At 39.5% G+C, this 17,564-nt stretch overlaps 1 protein-coding gene across 1 annotated transcript in view; it reads right to left on the bottom strand.

The window, feature by feature from the left end:
* The window catches only part of PHLPP1 (PH domain and leucine rich repeat protein phosphatase 1), a 133,701-nt gene that overhangs the window by 14,846 nt on the left and 101,291 nt on the right, over positions 1-17,564 (bottom strand). The window contains exons 8-12 of the mRNA XM_032699398.1: positions 16,461-16,521; positions 14,517-14,612; positions 10,510-10,665; positions 2,096-2,296; positions 931-1,093 (exon numbers count right to left, since the gene is read on the bottom strand). Coding sequence (XP_032555289.1) covers positions 931-1,093; positions 2,096-2,296; positions 10,510-10,665; positions 14,517-14,612; positions 16,461-16,521 — 677 coding nt within the window. The remainder of the gene's footprint in view (positions 1-930; positions 1,094-2,095; positions 2,297-10,509; positions 10,666-14,516; positions 14,613-16,460; positions 16,522-17,564) is intronic.

The following is a 17,564-nucleotide window of genomic DNA, read 5'->3' as shown; positions in this document are numbered from 1 at the left end:
CTTGCTTGTCCAACAGAGTTATTGCTCCTGCTGCTTTCCATGACCCCAGACACTGAGGCATATACGTCAGGCTGGGAACTTAGCCTTTTGACTTCACAGAGCGCCAGAAGGACACTTAAGTTGTTTTGAGTCCATGAATAGGTAATCAGTTCTCAGCCTCAGAGAATGACAGATTTTTCTGCTGTATCACAAGATTTGTATGCTGTGAGATAACCGTCTCCCAGCTCTGGCCAGAAGAAAAGAACGGACAGCACAAACTATTCTGCACTAGTCAGGTGAGAAGCAGAAACTCGATTCGCAAAAGGTAAGCAGCAGTGTTCATCAGTGTGGTCAAGCAAAGAATGCGTCCCACAAAAAGAAATGTCAGGAAATGTACACAATTACTTCTGGAAACACATACAAGAAATGGATTAAGTATTCTCCCCATTGTGCAAAATATGACTGCAATTAGGAAAATGAAAGTAGCTTGCCTAAATACTGAAATCCCGTGCTCCTGGAATTTATCTCTGTCCCCAAGGCCTATCATATTTTGCAGTTTCAGCGGTTTTTAACATGTGCTCTAAACAAAGTCCATTCCTACACAATCAACCAATTGCCAAGGCAGCAACAGTTAATTATCCATAGCTCTTGCCAAATGTTTAAGTCGTATCAAAACAGACTGTCACAAGAAGACAATTAACACTTATTTGGCAGAGAAGACACGATCTAATGAAGGTAAGCGTAAATCAGATTTTGAGGCTCCTCTTCCATTTCACTCTGAGGCTGCACAGGGGCAAATATTTTGCATATGACTTCAGAGGAGAAAGCAGCTGTCAGATCACCATAATTTCTGAGAACATACTATCCCATAGCAATGAGAGACCCAAGGGGAGAACAGAATTGGTAAAATCACATTACGCTTGCTTCTTCCAAAGCACATTCATTCCATACCTTTATTTCAGAAAGCTGCATGACTTCTGGGAAGACTTCAATGCAGTTGGAGTGAGCAATTACAGTATGCATACGTCTGCAATTCATGATGGTTGTTGGAATGGCTTTCAGTTTGTTCCCACTAATATCAATTTCCTCCAACTCTTCTAGCTTGGCCATTTTGCTATGAAAACAAAAATTTGAGAATTCTTCTTTTAATAGACACGCATATTTTATTTTGAAGTGGCAATAAGAGCAGCAGTTTTCATTATTTTAAGAAAACAAAATCATAGACTTTCACTCTTGTTCACAGCAGTGCCTGTCACCTCTCCTCACACAGATGCTAACCCAGTTGTGGAACAAAATGTGTATTTCTTCTAGTGTTTGTTAACGCTACCTTTCAGATTACTTTGCTTACATTGCTCCTGCTCACCAGCTCACTTTCGCTCTTTTTCCTCCCTTCTTTCCCTTTTGTTTTACCCCAGTTTCTCATTCCATCCAAAATTTTCCACTCCACCGTCTAGCACCCCACTCAACCCTTCTCCCTAAATTCATCTCCATCCCTCCCCCTTGCCACTGAAGCCTAGATGCTCAGAACATCACACAAGGACAGAGATGTCTTTTCCATTATTTATTGGCAACTCTTTTCCAAGATCGTACCCCGTCAGTTTTACAGCACATCTTACACTTGAAAGATTTCTGATTAAAACAGAGTGATTTGAAAGTACAGAAATTGCTGGTAAGGTAGAATCTCCTTCAGGAGTTGAGACGATTTTTCCCTAGTGTAGTGTAGTTCACTTTGAGAAGACATTTCCAGACCATTATGCTCACTAATCTCTTGCGAGGAGAAGCCCACCAAGTGTAAGCAAAGTGACCAAGACAGGCAAAACAAAAGACCTCCTAGCTCAGCTTCCAAAAGCAAAGTGTGGCCATGCTGAATTAGTCCAGCTGAAAAGAGTTTCAAGCATCATTAAAACACATCAACCAACATGCAGCCTTGCTTGACTGTGTATTGCAAGAGAGGGTAGCAATGTGCAAGAGGACATAAGCAGGTGAATCCACCCACTGCAGTACCACTACATTCAAAATACAGCCTATGCCACCACATTTCTGTGCAATTTAGTTCTTGCTGTGAAAATATTTCACGATGCCCACCCACCAGTGGGCCAGAGGCAGTGAAACTTACCTTGCAGGGAAGCTCTGTAGGCGATTGTAAGCCATGTGCAAGATTTTCAGGTGTGGGTGGCCTGTTAACAAGGGTACACATTTATCTGTGAGGTTGTTATTGGTCAAATACAACTCCTGCAAGATGCTGTGGGTTTCTTCAGAAAGGGTGGCTGGAGGAAGCATTTCCAGTTTGTTGGCAGAGGCATTAAGAAATCTCAGGCTGCAAAGAGAAGTTACATAAGGGAGTTCAGTGAAACATCCTGCAGGTTTTGTCTAGAAGTATAAATAAAAATCTCTATTTTTAAGAGGTAACTTAAGATAGTTATAAAGTAAAGGTCAAAAGCAACAAGTTCACAACAACAGACAGAAAGACCAAAAGTCTAGCACTATAAGAACAAAACTGATTGTGTTTTTAAATGACCACATTTGTAAGAACAAAACATCAGCAAAATGAGTATGTCAGAATGCCTCTATTCTGTTATCAAGACCTCAGTACCTCCAACATTACTACATACGTACCTAGAGGTTAGAGCAATAACAAACCAAGTAATTTCCATATTCATTACACATAAAAACGAATTCTGTATTCATCATCAAGGAATCATGAGAGCATAGCTGCCTTTCAAGTGACTAAACAAGTCAGTGGTAAAAAAAGTCAGCCAACGTTTCAGTATTTTAAATACTGTCTAGGGTGCAGACAGTATTTTGTTTAAACCTGCAGGCCTGAAAGCAACTATGAAATATGAAAAAGTACTCTTTGAATATTTGGATAGCTAAAGATGCACCAAGCACAACAAAAAACAAAGCCTGAGACGAAGCAGTAATTTGCCTTTCAGATTTTAAAGAGAGATAGTGCTAGTAGCTAATTAAATTTAAAAAGTTATATACTTGCTTGTTGATGTGTGCAGCAAGACAGCCAGATCTCCATGCAGTTTCTCAGTGCCCTTCCCCTGTTCCCCAAAGCAGAAGAAGCCCATATTAAGTATATTTTTGCAGTCCCACTGCAAGCAGCAAGGACTGAAGAAGCACAGAAATAGAGTTATTCTTTCTCCCCCAAAGGACTTTTTCCAGGACAGGAACAAGACTTGCTGAGGTATAGGCACTGCCCTTTCCTGCCAGTGAAGTTCTATGGGCAGAGGATTCATGTTTGTTAGGGGAGTTTGGTGACCACAGCAGCACTGTAGGTATCTTGAGGGCTAGATTTCACACCAGTTAATTCCAAAGACATGGAAAAATAAACTATTTATCCTTTGGTAACCAACTTTGGCATTACCATGCCTTTTCAGCAGAAATATGACCTCTCTTCCTTCTTCCCATTTTCAGAAAAGGCTGCCTCAGAGCGATACAGAAGTGTGTGTTGCTAGTCTGCAGCAACCACATTCAGACCAGGCCATATTGCTCCTACAAAACAACGGGAATGGGCAGCTGCAACGGGCAAAGCTGAGTTCAGCAACGGAGACTCATAAATGTGCTGTCTGAAGCCTGTACAGCCACTGATCAGGACACAAAAGGTAGGTGTGTTCCCGTCAATCTTAAGAGAAAGCAATAAAATATTGATAGCTGCTCCCATGCACACAGGAGTCCACACTGACCTTTAAGGCCTATTAATGAATGAAATGGATTTGCAAGGGTAGCAGCTGGTTGAAACTTGCTCAGCAGTAAATAAGGGTCAAACATGCTACAGAAGTCACGTGGAATGCCAAAGGATTAAAAAAAACCCCACTATTTCCATTAGAAGCAAAAATCTCTCAACACTGCACAGAACTGAAACTAGGTTAGCTGTTTTACACAGACAGAGGAGTCCACTTCAGAGAAACACAGTTTAATCCTCAGGCTCATTCATTATTCACAAGGGTGCTAAAAATCCAGAGGAGGGAGGGAGGAGAGGAAGGATTAATATAGAGAAGGGAATAAGCAGCTGAAAGGGTTTTAAATTTATTTATTTATTCTAAAAAGACGCTGCTCAATTTCACCCTTTAGCTACAAGCTAAAAATATATTAAGCTCATTTGAATTTGGATCACTAAACTGAAGCATAGCACATTAACAGATCCTGTACTTAATTAAACACCAGCAAGTATACCTATTGCTAAAAGTACAGACAGCTACTACTTCAGCAACTTCAATCTAATGTGCGTGATAGTCTTCCCTCTCCACAAAAAAGGGACCTTGACTAACATTAAAGACACAGTACCCTTCATACCACTCATAGTACAAAATTATCAGCTTCAGCTCAGTCTGGAAAGGCTTAAGTAATAAACAGGTTTAAGGCTGCTGGGAAAAGTGAGTTTTTAAAAGCATATGATGGGGATGAGGAGGTGGCAGCAAAACACCCCCCAAGAAAGGTCATATTCTGCTACCCTGAAAAAGAATCTGTGTTTTACTTTTGTTCTCGCAAGCTACAGGAGAATAACCTGGAGTGTTTCACAGATACCAGCAGCCAAACAAGTAACCTAGAGTGCATCATAACCTATGGCTATGAAGTTCACTCAAGAACAGCTAGCCCAAAGTACAACTAAAAGCTTCAAGTAAGAAAAGGTACATTGCTCTGATAATGCTGAAATTAATACAGTGTACCATACTGAAGCCATTTTAAATTTGAAAGAAAAATTAATTGAACATTCTTCTGTTTTTAATAATCTTTCAACATTGGTGGAATACAACAAGAAATTTCAAGTTGTTCCCTCACTAGTATTAAAACTGAATGGAATCCGTGTATTCCTGCCAGAAATCAGTTTTGATGCATGTATTTTCCAAAGGGGAAAGGAGAGAGGAAAGTTGATGCTCTGCATACACACCCCCTTCTCCCCAACCCTGCCCTTTTGCCAAATCTTCCAGGGAGGGATACAACAACATTGGAAATAAATCCTCATTATTCTAACTGACAGTTTAGTGCCTTGTTGTGAACAAAGTTTAGGTGCCCAGCAAAAATCTTGCCAACAACCTGGAACGAGAACCCTGTGGTAGCAGGGTATCTCTCATTAAACAACTGACAGTCAGATTCAGAATAGTTACATATTAATCTCTGTCTGTAGATGACAGAATTAACTTTAAGAAATAACTATGCTGCTTGCTTGCATGTTCCTTTTGATCAGCTGTTGCATTAAAATGGCAAAAACATTCTGAAATGATAATTCTTTCAAGATATTGTCTGTATTCAAAAATAAAAATAAAATTAAAAAGGAACACCATTCTTTGGCCAAAGAACAGAATGAACCAGCAGACTGCTACTGCCAAAAATTTCTCAATTCTGTGCTATAATCTTATGTAAAAAAACCCTCAAACCAACAACAAAAAAAACAAACACAAAAAAACACTCAACCCCCCAAAAAACCCAACCAACAACAAATGAAACCAACAAAAACCCAACAACACCCAAAACTGTACTCGCCCATAAGGTTTTTCCTCACACTGATTTAACACAGAAGTCCTCCTCCAGGTTATTTCCACTCCCCTGTTTCTTCATCCTCGTGCAATGTGCCAGCTGCTACCTTAGAAGGCACATCTTATAAATGCCCTCCAGAGGAGTGGAAATTTACTTAAGCACAACTGTTCCTATCTCTCTTGTGTATGGACTTAAACTGATTCATGTTCCTTGAAGATATCCCACTCATACTGCTTATCAGATGGAAGTAGAATGTCAAGTATTAAAACTCAGTCCAAAATTAATTGTTTCCCTTTCCAATTCCACCCACATATTATACCACAAGCTCATGAAAAAAAACTACAGCATCACTACAAAGACCTGAATTCAGCAGCCTGCACACATACCAGAGTATAATACAGAGAGGAAAGCATGAATTAACAAGTACTAGAAGAGCGTCAGAGATTAAGAAAGAAATGAAGGCGCTGGCAGGGAGATGTCAGAATTCTTCAGCTTTGAAAAGGTGAATATTCTCCTCTTGTGTTATAATATAAACAGTAATCCCTGGCTGGAGTAAGTCACCTTTGGTTTTATGAGGTATTGAAGTACAGTCCCTTGCTGAATTTAACTTCTCCAAGAGGCAAAATAAGAAAAAGGACTGTCGAAAGAATAGGCCAGAATCAAGGACATGGATCTGACTCAACAAAAAAGGCCTAAAATGGAGCCACAAGCATTCCCTATTTATACCCAGAGGATTCTGATCAAGGTTTGACCTTTGCTTACCAGTGTCACCAATGCCTACCTCTAGCACACACAAAAGCTGAAATCAGACAGCTGTGAGAACACAGCATCTCTCAATTCCTCATCATTTTCTGAGGTAGCTTGGCAAACTTGGCTTGCTGGTAGGACACAGTCACCACTGAAAAAAATATACGTTCTCTAAAAAGCTTAGGAACATTTGACAAGGAGGAACAGAGACAACTACATTCAGTGGTGAAGCAGCAGTAAATCAAAATCACTGTGTTTAGCTCGAAAGTACTGATAAGAGTTGGAAAGAACACTGCAGCTGTAAAAAGAGAATATGCAGAGAAATCAAGATTTCCAGTTTGGCCTATGCCCCAAGATCTCCATCAGTACAAAGCAATCAAAATACGAAATTTCTTCTTTGCTGCCTTCTGCAGAGACATGCCCTCAATTTCTGGTCACCTAATACTAAAATAATTTATGATTGTGGTAACAGGCATGTGAGGAAGAATCCTGTATGCTAAGCATGTTTGGGGGGAAAAAAGAGAGCATAAAAAAATCATCAAGGCTGTTTTGCCAGCCTATGCAAAAGAGGGTATTTCTTCTTTAAAAAAAAAAATAAAAAAATAAATTAAAGAAAGGAAACATTCAAGTGAATCCCCTTCCTGTTGATGGACTGCCAAAAAACCCACTTAACTGCTGGTGTCTCCTCAGCTTTTACTTTCTAACCTATCTTAGCTGTTTTATTAATTGGGATTTCCTCAGTTTCTAATGTACCTGCTTGCAAATCCTTAACCTATCAACAAAGAGACAAATGCAGTTAAGCATTTCTGCAACACAAGAATGTGCATCAAACACTCAAACAGCACTTGGCATTCATTTGACTTTGTTCCCTCCCTCACACTTCCCCTGCATCCAGGACAGGACTGAATACTTGCATCACAAAGAAGCAGCCACAGTGGGTGGAAATGGCAAAAATCAAACAAGAGCAAGTTTAACTGGGTCACCTTCCAGAACACCAGCTAAAAAACCCAAACCCCAAACAAATTAAATAAAATAAATTCAAAACATACAGAAAATCAAATGAGATAAGAACAGCTGAACAAAGCTGAAAACAAGAATCACGCAGACAGATCCTAGACAGGCTCTGAATAGCTGACACTGGCTTAGCCACCACAGCTGGCCGCTACCAGACACTGCAAAACAAAGCTCAAGGTTTAAGCTGTGCAATCACAGCTACACATCTTCACCACACAAGTGCTTTGAGTAGTCCCATGGCTTTTTTAAGGGTTTATGCTGAAAACAGCCATTTTTACTGGAAAGGATGCTTTAGGCAAGAGGCAAACCCTTGCCCTTCTCACACTGTGCCCCCATTTTTAACCCTGCCCTGATCACTGTCACTGCTTTTCTACCATGCCCGGCTAAAGCTCTTGAATGCTTACTAGTCTTATCTGAAGAGCACTTTGTACAACAGTTTCGATGCCATTAAATGGTAGTTTGCTGCAAACTGCTCAAGGAAGGCAGTAAAAAGTCTGTTTAAGAATCAGACATCACAACAGAGGCAGCAGTCAATAGAAACGAAAGGCTTCAGGAATGCAGGTGCACGAAGAAAGGTTCAGGACTCAGTTTGGGAGTTCTCCCCATCAGCCATAGCACTTGCATGAATTCTCTGTTTTTCCAGCATGTGGTAATGAGAAATGAAGAGATTATCTGGCTGCCCCTGTGGTACTCATCTTGCCAAGAAAATCCCCACCCTATAAGAGAAGTTCTTGCTAACATGATCAAGATGTGCATACTTTCAGTGCAATAAACAGAATCAAGTTCCGTCTTGGTCAGAGAAATGTTTCACAGGCTAGTCCTCAATTTCTCCTCGACTAACAATTTTAAAAAAATAAATAATTAAAAAGCAGACCAACGAAATATCCCTAATTATACTCTTCAGCAGAAAATTACATCTTCTTGGTTTTTTTAAGGATTAAGGCACAAAATCAATGTTCATAGATTTTTCTATGAAGAAAACGGAGGTTTTTCAGTATTTTTTTCAGAGTTTTTTTAGTGAAAGTGATATTCTCTCTTCATGCACCAATGCACCAATTTCCTTCCCTTCCTCAGATGTTCTAGATGTCAAAGCCCACAAGCACTTGAGCTGAAGTTCGCCCAAGGCTCTTCACACCCACTTTGTCAAATATTCAGGACTGAGAAAGAAAAGCATTTATAATTCACAGCATGAGACTTCATATCCAGACAAGATATCATCTGTCAGTTGCACAGACCTGACTACCTTTCAAAAAAACCCAAAACTAATCTTTCAAGGCTGCAAAAAGGAAGTCATTTTATGCAGGGATAAAGGTTCTGTAAGGTAAAGTAATTTGTCCAATATCACACACTGGGTAGAGACCACAGCAGACCACTCAGGAAAACCAGTTCTCTTGGCATGTCTGGCAGTACAGATTGTGCTTCCCAGGGAATGCTTGGAGAAGAGAATCATTTTACCTTTTAAAAACAAAACAATCCCCTGAACATCTTTTCTTGGCCCAGACCTATTTCTGTTGACACTTTGCTGCTGACAAGATGCAAGTATTTGAAAAAAAAACAAAAAGGAAGATCTTTCCTGTAGGAAATTCCAAACTTAAAGCTCTGACATTGTACACTAATCTACTAATCTGTACTGCTGTTTTCCTTCACAGTTCTCACTTTCACAGCAGTCACAGGAGCACCAGCATGGACAAGCCATTTCCAAGCCATGTCATCTAAACTAATTAAGGGGTAGGGATCAATGGGGAAAACCCTACCCAAGTCAACTGCTTCTACTATCGTCACAAGCGAGGGAGGCTACAGCAGTGACGAGATGCTAGAATGGGTAAGCTCTGTTTATCTCCTATGATGGTGCATGACTGTTTTTAAGATCTGTAAGAGACTTGGAAAACACGTGCCCTGTACTGCTCAAAAGCTGCAGAGGGGAAAAAAAAAATCCCCAAGCCCGAACACTGTTATTCAATATATTCTTTAATTCTAGCTCTTCTCAGTACACTTCTACCAAACTTCTGGGAATCTATTCCCAATCCTGGTTTTAGCCTGTACTTGTTCAATTTGGCATCACAAGAAAAAAGAAAAAATCTGTCTCCAGATGAGCTGCAGTACAAAAAAATCAGTTTCTCTCTATGCCAAAATTGCACTAAACTACATTCTAGAAGTACAACCTGCTTTTAATAGAAATTTTACAAAATGATTTCTCTTTTTGCTTTCAAATATGCCAGTAGCTCTCTGAAACTTACTTTAAGTTTTCTATCCTTTCCAAGTGAACAGATATGAATTTCAACTTGGGACAGTTAAAAGAGGTTATTTAAAAAGCATCTCAACCACCAACCTAATTCTCTGGGAAATTTAACCAGAGGCTCACAACAGAATTAACGATAGTATAAAAACAGGGGTTTTGCAATACTTGTAATTGGGAGAGGAGCTCTGCCAGTGAGATCACCACCCCTGTTGCTTCTCCACCTCTCAAAAAAGCCAGGAGCTATGCACTTCTTTTGTCACAGCTAGAATCAAAAATAAAACCCCATAGCACACAATCTCACTGTCTGTTAAATTATGCATGTGTTGAGCACTCAGAAATCCCATGACTATATGTGGAAGTGCAGAGGTGCAAGGAACACCGACACCAAGCAGGGCCAGCCTATCCACCATCCCCCTATACTTCAATCATAGCCACCTAAAGGATACGTTCATACCCAGGAAAAAAAACCTATGAAGACCCTGATATTAAAGAAACAGCAGCATAAAAATAAGAATCCAGAAAGCAGATCAAGTGGTGACACTAACTAAATTAGTGACAAATATCTGAAAGGTATAAAAAAAATTCACAAAGCAAGGACAGGGGAATAACTGAATTATTCTGACAGCCCTTTGCAGAGATTTTGTTTTGTTTGACAAGTATAAATAAGTTCTAGCCTCTGACTGAAGGGAGAAAAAAAGCTTTCACACTCCATCAAACAAGCCTAAGAAATATGTATTTAAAGAAACTGCCACTAAACCATCTCAGTGTATGTAGTAGAAAATAGCATGTGCTTCACTTTACAGCTAGATTTCAAGAAGTAGGTGTTCAGTAGGAGCTCGGTGGGAAAAAAAGAAGCAACCATATAAGGCAACAAAACCAGAATAAAAAGAATATGTTTTGGTGAGTTGGACAGACATGTGTTCTTACCACACAAGGTTTGGCAACTTTCAAATTAGGGGAACCTCAGATTACCCTTTGAGTCAGGAAGTAACACACAAAGCAAGGTTCATCACACTCAAGTCAAAAAGATGAAATTTCTTGATAATTACCTGTCTGCTTTCAAAAGCAGGTTAGATGGCAGTTCAAGGAGCTGGTTGTGTTGCACGTCCAGGACCTCCACTTGCGTTCGCTCGAGCCGATCTGGTAGCCTTCCTAACATGTTATGTCCTGCCAGCAGCTTACGCAAGCTACTGTTGTAAAACAGCCTTAAGAGAAATAAAAAACACCAATAATGAGAAAAATATAAACCGAAGAGTTTCTTTGATAATTTAGATATGGTAGCACAGTTCATTACAAGAAAGTGATTCAGCCAACTGATTATGATTAGCAGACATGGTATTAATTACACACAGATCCAAAAATGTCTTCCCACTCTCCACCAACTTCTTGAAAAGGTTGTTCAGAGACAGGGAAGGAGGTCTGCGGATGATTCAGGAGTGCAAGTAGTGACAAAGGGTTATTTTACTGCACTGTATAAAACACGAATATAGATGCACGACCACGAAGGAGGTAATTGCTAATATAGGCTGCAGAAACCTGCACATGTGGGATCCCCCTAGCTAATGGAAGAACTTTAGAAGTGGGGGTAAAATCACCAGTCACCCCACAGGCTTCATAGTGCTCTACTCATCATGTGCTGACTCATAATCCAACGCAATTCCTCACCCCCACAATTTTTCTTTTCTGTTAATACCAGAATAACATAAAGCCTCCTTTCCAGTTCTACGGCAAATGAAATTTATCTAATCGGGTTTACTTTCTTGAGCTTTTACAAGCAATAGATGAACTCAAGTCCCATCCCCCTTGCTCCATTTCTTGTGGGTCTAGGGGAGAAAGGGAGGGGAGAAGAGGGCAATGTAAAGAGAAAAATAGCTAAAATTCGCAGTACAAACAATGTAATAAGGAGTTTAAAATCTGCACCTAAAGACACCAAAAATGGAGCAACTCTTGATTTTGAACAGAAACCACTTTCAGCAAATTAAGAAAAAAAAAGATTATTCATCTGCCACCTGTTTTATATGCCTGCTACTGTACTGCTTAATCCGGCGAGCCCATGCAACACGCTGACCTGCTTCAATCAAATACTCTCAAGTTACTCAGCATTGAAGTAAAAATCTTCTTCCCTCTGTCACAATGACCCAAATACACATAAAGAACCTCCCTGCCCCTTCCCTACAATACATCAGGTCATTGGATTAGTGTGCCAAAATAATCAATCAAGTACGCAGAGTATTTCCCCCTTGACAGATACAGTCATACTCTGTATCTGCATGCCAGTGTTAACAGTTATCTCAGCTGGCTGGCCTGTCTGTGTTATGACCACAGATACAAGTCAACACCCAGTTGTATCATTCCAGAAGGTTCAACACAGGGTGAAAAACCTTACCGCAGCGAAAGCCTATCTATTATGTTTTTGTCATTTAATCATTTTTGCTTCACTCTATTTTTACCTGAAAATCTCTCTCAGTTATGGATTTGCATTTCTATTCTATTTCCTTTTCTAATAAAGACTGGCCAGTACCAACAACACCAAACATTGCAGGAGAAAGCAGAATTGGTTGACAAAAAAAACCCCAAAACTATCACCTTGGGGTTTTTTTCTGATGGGTGAGGGGAGTGCCATTTTAAAATTTTTTAAAAGTTCAAATCATGGCAAAAAATTCAATGTTTCACTTTTCCATATTTCAGAAGAACTGACTAAGTCTTGGGTGTTTTTTTGAGTTTATTGGTGTTTTGTTTTTTGTTTGGTGTTTTTTGTTTTTTTTTTTTAATTTGCTTTCTCTTATTTTTCAGCTTACACAAGTACCAAAGGAACTGGGCTGCCTGAAAAGAGGTTGAACATCAGCATTTAACTAAACAAGCTCCTTATGAGCCTGGGACTTCCTGTTCTTAAACTGGGAACCAGGATGCCAGGACTGCTCTTCCATATAGGTACTTTCCCACTTGCCCAATTCCCTCTGGAAGTTTTGGTGGAATCAATAAGTTCTAAGGACAAGCACATCATTCAGCATCAGCATCTGCTGAGAAAATGTGGTTTGGTGCAAGCATTCAACCAATTCCTTTAGTACACAACTCTTCAAGAGTACACAGTGTTGACTACAAATAGACCTTTCTAAAAAATCAGGCAAAAAGGAACAAAAATACATATAGACATCTATTCACTGGTGGCAACAAGGTCATTATGGCAACTCTTATTTCCTTTCTCTTTGAGGAATCTTTGGCAACATCAATTTTATGCATTTGTCCCGCATAGCTAAGACTAAGTACCCTTTTTGTTATTTTTCAGTACTTTTAAAGCTGAAATGGTTGTATTATGGTCCAGAAGACATTGTTCCCATTTTCTTTAATTGAGACAAACATCAGTACAGAATCCTCTATCTCAACTGCTTCAACTCTTTGTCTTCAAGGATTATTTTTCTGTTTCAAGAGGCAAACACACAGCATCAACTGTAGTTTGTTTATATTAGGTGCAACCTTCACGCTTCCAGGAAACTGCTGGGCGCTCAAGGCTTGAACATTTTTGTTTAAGAATTGCAAGTAGCCTCCTAGGAGAGCCCTGCTCACTCACTTCACAGGTTTTCAGGGTGTTATCCTATGTAGAAAGAAAAGCACACAGCAATGCACATAAACACATTTAGTGAGTACTTGTATTTACTTGATACTTAGGTGTGCAAACTACTGTTGAGCCATTCATATTTGAGTCCAGACCCAAATTTCCCTAGAGTCTGACAGATTTTCAAAGCCTGTCTTTTGAATGGAACAGGGCCCTAAAACTGAACTGACTTATTAGGAGCTAAGCTATCTAGACACATACTACAAAGAAGAGCTTTCAAAGATAAGCTCTTTCCTGGGGTTAATGATAAGATGGCAGGAGAGACAAGTGGGATGTTGACTGTACCTAATTTCAGCTAATCATTAATCTCCCAGAGATATCCGGTATGCCTTGATAGGCCTGGCTGTTATGAAGTGCAAATGAAAGACAAATGAACTTTTGCACCCCCACCTTCTGAGTAGGCATGGTTTCACTTTGTGGGAAAAAACAGAGGGATTAATAGTCTGCATGTTAGCCTGTTCGTTTGCTCAGCAAATCTCCTCATATCTTCTTCTGCCCTCATTTCTGAAATCTATTTTCTCCTCATTTCTGACACTAAAATTGTCAAGTTTACACCGCATTACACATTCATCTGACCCACAGAAAACTATCCTTCTTGGTTTCTGATGCTCTTCTGTGCTATGCAGTCCTTAAGTAAAATATTTAATAGCTCATGACATACTAGCTGCCTACCATCTTCAGTGGCTCTGCATATCCCGATGTACTTTCATCCCTTGTGCCTAGCTAGTATGTTCTCCCTCTTTCACAACTTTTCTTTTGAAGTGTATGAACACTCAAGAATGACAGCTCTCTTCCAGTGAAGACAGGAATTTAAAAATTCTCAACACCGCACCTGACCATTATACTCACCCGGAACAGGTCTCTCTAGAAAAAAAATTAGTAAGACCCATTCATTATTTAAACCGAACTCCTATTTTGCTTCCTGTTCACTTCTTTTCTATCATTTGTATTTATCAATTTTAAGTTTAGACTTCTGGAAAAGAGATCATCTTTGCAGTGAAGGCAATTGCTCTACTCACAGGAGTTTACTTGCTTGATATGGCTTCAACTTCCCTAAACCCTTTTTCACTCAAACATGGCTGTGAACTGGAGTCTCGAGGCATCACTGAAACTAAGTTACAAGTTCTGGACCTCTAAACTGTCATGAAAAGCTACAGCTGTAAATATTTAATATTCGATATTAAAAATGAAGGGCTTTTCTGCCTGAACAGCCACATGAACAGCTTCAAAACTTCCACTTGAAGTTCAAAGGCGATACTTTCTCTGCATGAAAGTAAAAGAAAAAAGGTTGAGTGGAAGCTTGAGGCATGATGACACCCCACAAGGTAAAAATAAAATCAAAGAAAAGATAAAACAGCCCTGACAGTCAGTGGAACAAGCTAAACACTGATTCAGCAATTATTTCTGAATTGCTTATCCTGTTCCACATTGTGGAAGACTTACCGGGCAGGCAGCTCACGTATCTGATTGTGGCCAACATCCAACACTTCCAGTTTCCTGCTGTCACACACCCACTCAGGCAGGTTTTCCAGGTGATTTCTATGAATAAAGAACACAAAGAGGTGTAACTAAATGATAATCGAGATGTAAAGGCTATTAAGTATAGAGCCTCAACGGAGATACAGATACCTGCAGGAAACAAATCTGCTACATAGCATGTTTCCTATGACATTGTATCATCCCTCCTTCCCTGCAGTCAAGTCCTGAGTGAGAGGGGCAAGAAAACTAACAGCATTATTATCTCCCTACATGTGCGGTCACTAAGAAAATGGAAAAAACTGCTTCCAAATTATCATGGAAGCATTAAGAGTATCAGAGTATCGAAAATGAAATCTCTCCATGGAGAAGAAAATTGCTAAGATGTTCACACCCTACACAGTCAAAACACACCTCTTTGATCTCTCATAAATTTAATCCCCAAATCCATTCTACCATTCTTTAGCTATCTCACTGAAAAGAGCAAATTTTTTTGTGCATTTTTAAAGCCAACTGTTTTGTTCTTCTTGCATTTATCTGCACAGAAACTAACCCTTCTGAAAATTAAGGTCCTGGGGGCAAGTTTTTCCAAATATTGCACTGAAAACACACAGATAGGTAACCTGGGGCACTCCTGTATCCTGCCTTATAAAGACAAAAATTAGCAGATACATGGAGGAGATTGTGTGCATATGCCTTCACACAACCACTATTTCAGTCAGCATACACAGAAGCAAAACTGGGCATCAAATAATAGTCAGGCGCCCTCAGACCTGAAGTTCAGGACAAGGAGGCTTACAAAGCATGAACATAAATCAATCATGTACTTGTATCCTTTAGTTTATTCCTGCAATAGTCTTTAACTAAAATATGCAATAGCAAGCCAATTTCTCTTCTCTGATAGCTTCCTTTCTATTCTCAAGCAGATTTCCCAAATTCCAAGTAAGCCAAAAAGCTAAAGACACTCATTTAGTTACAACATCATCACTTGAAGAAGAAAAAGAGGTTTGTGATCAAAATCATGCATTCTATACCAACTTCACTTACAAACGTAAATGGAGAATGCAGCTTTACAAAGATCACTTTTCAACAGATTACTTATTTAGTCACACCACTGTGTTACATTTAGGGGCACAATGTGGGTAACTCAGGGTTGACGAAACTTTGAAGTTGATGGCCACTAGCCCAGGTTAACTCACTAATTGTTATGATCATCCGCAATAGTTCGAGTGCTTTAAGTAGGTTTTTTAATGAATGAGATTATCACTTCAAATGTAGATGAGTAATTTCTTAAATAAGACAGCCATTAAGCACATGTATAAATGTTTTCCTGATTCAGTCCTGAAATTGTAAAACAAACTAAAACACCCCCTTTTTCATTTCTTCCCCTATCCCACCTTCCTCATTAAGATTAAATTTACGTATATCTTCAAATGGCAACTGCAGACATCTCTGTAGCAGCCAGGGCTGCGGAGAACAACGATGAGCTGCAGGAGCTGCCAAACTGATGAGTAAACTATCAAACCATCACCTACGCTGGGCTTACGATGCAGACATATCCAGAAAGTAACTCCTGCACATGTCTCAGACTGGTGTATGTTTGAATCATTGTCTTATAACTCTGTAAGACAGGAAATCTTTAAATCATGGAAACTCTTTTGCTCTAACTATAAAGGCACATTTTGCCTTTGGCAGTAAAAAAAAAAAAAAAAGGGGGAATCTATAAAAGGAAGAACTGACCAGTAGAAAACGAGCCCATGCTCTAGGCTCTAACTCTGAAAATCAGTCTTTTCATATCCCAAGGTCCAATTCCTGCTGCCACTCCCACCCAGTAAGATACCAATGAATGCCATTGTTCCATAATTGTCTTTGATGTATATTTCACGCATCCAAGAAAAAACACAGTCTTACCTAGAAATATCCATATAAGCCAGGCAATTAGGAACTGGATACACATCAAGGTGAACAAGTTCTAGGGGAAAAAATACATATAGTAACAAAAGCAGTGATAAAGATTTGCACCTAAATGACTGTTCCATAAGAATTACTTTAAGAGCTAAAACTGAGACATTTCAGAGCAAGTCAATAATCTAAAAAATTTCTTAAGATCTGGTCCCCTGTAAACCCAGTTCTGTTTCTTTATTAGGTCTTAGTACATTGGCTCTAGTACATTGTACTTGCTATGACAGAAACTGTATAACTGATCAGAGAGGAGAAACTGGAGGATTTTAAAAGTTTAACGGCAAATTCTCATTTTTCCATTTTTGTCACAGAGTTGTAACTTCACCTCTGCTGCCCTCTGCCCAGAAGAGTCAGTCACAAACCTGCTCTACTTTTTTTCACTGGTCACTAGTGGTACAGACATGGGAAAGAAAACTCCCCACTCTGGAACAGCAAGTTACAGGACACCACAGAATCCTCTAGGTCATGGCAAGATCCAGAGTACTTTTCAATACATTACATGAGCCTTGGTATGCCTGTGGAGTTCCCAGCTGCAGGCAGCCTTACAGACCTTTCATAGCACCTTGACTACTGCTAGCAATGTTACTACTGAAGCAATCAAAATACAGTTCATAATCTAAGGTTTTTAGGTAGCTAATACTTAGTATTAAGGTTAAGAAAAAAGGCCAGACATTTATTTAAGCCTACAGAAAAATGCACTAAAATGAAACTGTACCCAGTATCACAGTTTCTTTGGAAAATGAGACTAAAACAAGGTGGCTGAGAGTGCAAAGAGAGGATAACCAGGAGAAACAGGAAGACCAAATATGCAGTTCATTGCAAGATATGGGTTGACTTGGATTCTCAGCCCACATTGAGCAGCACATGCTCAGATTATGTTAACTTTTCTTAGCTACAAAGATCCTGGTATGAATACTTAATGAAGGCATAGGCTTGGATATCACTAAGATGACAGCCTTTTAAAGGCAGTTCAGACTGTTCATCAAATTCATAGCTCTCTGAGCTTGCATTTTCTTTATTCCATACTGAACTACTTCAAGCAATAAAAATGGT

This window comes from Chiroxiphia lanceolata, chromosome 1 (assembly GCF_009829145.1).
Source record: "Chiroxiphia lanceolata isolate bChiLan1 chromosome 1, bChiLan1.pri, whole genome shotgun sequence".
In the NCBI taxonomy this organism is placed as follows: domain Eukaryota; kingdom Metazoa; phylum Chordata; class Aves; order Passeriformes; family Pipridae; genus Chiroxiphia; species Chiroxiphia lanceolata.
The sequence above is the reverse complement of the archived record's forward strand: the minus strand, read 5'-3'. Positions and strand labels throughout refer to the sequence as shown.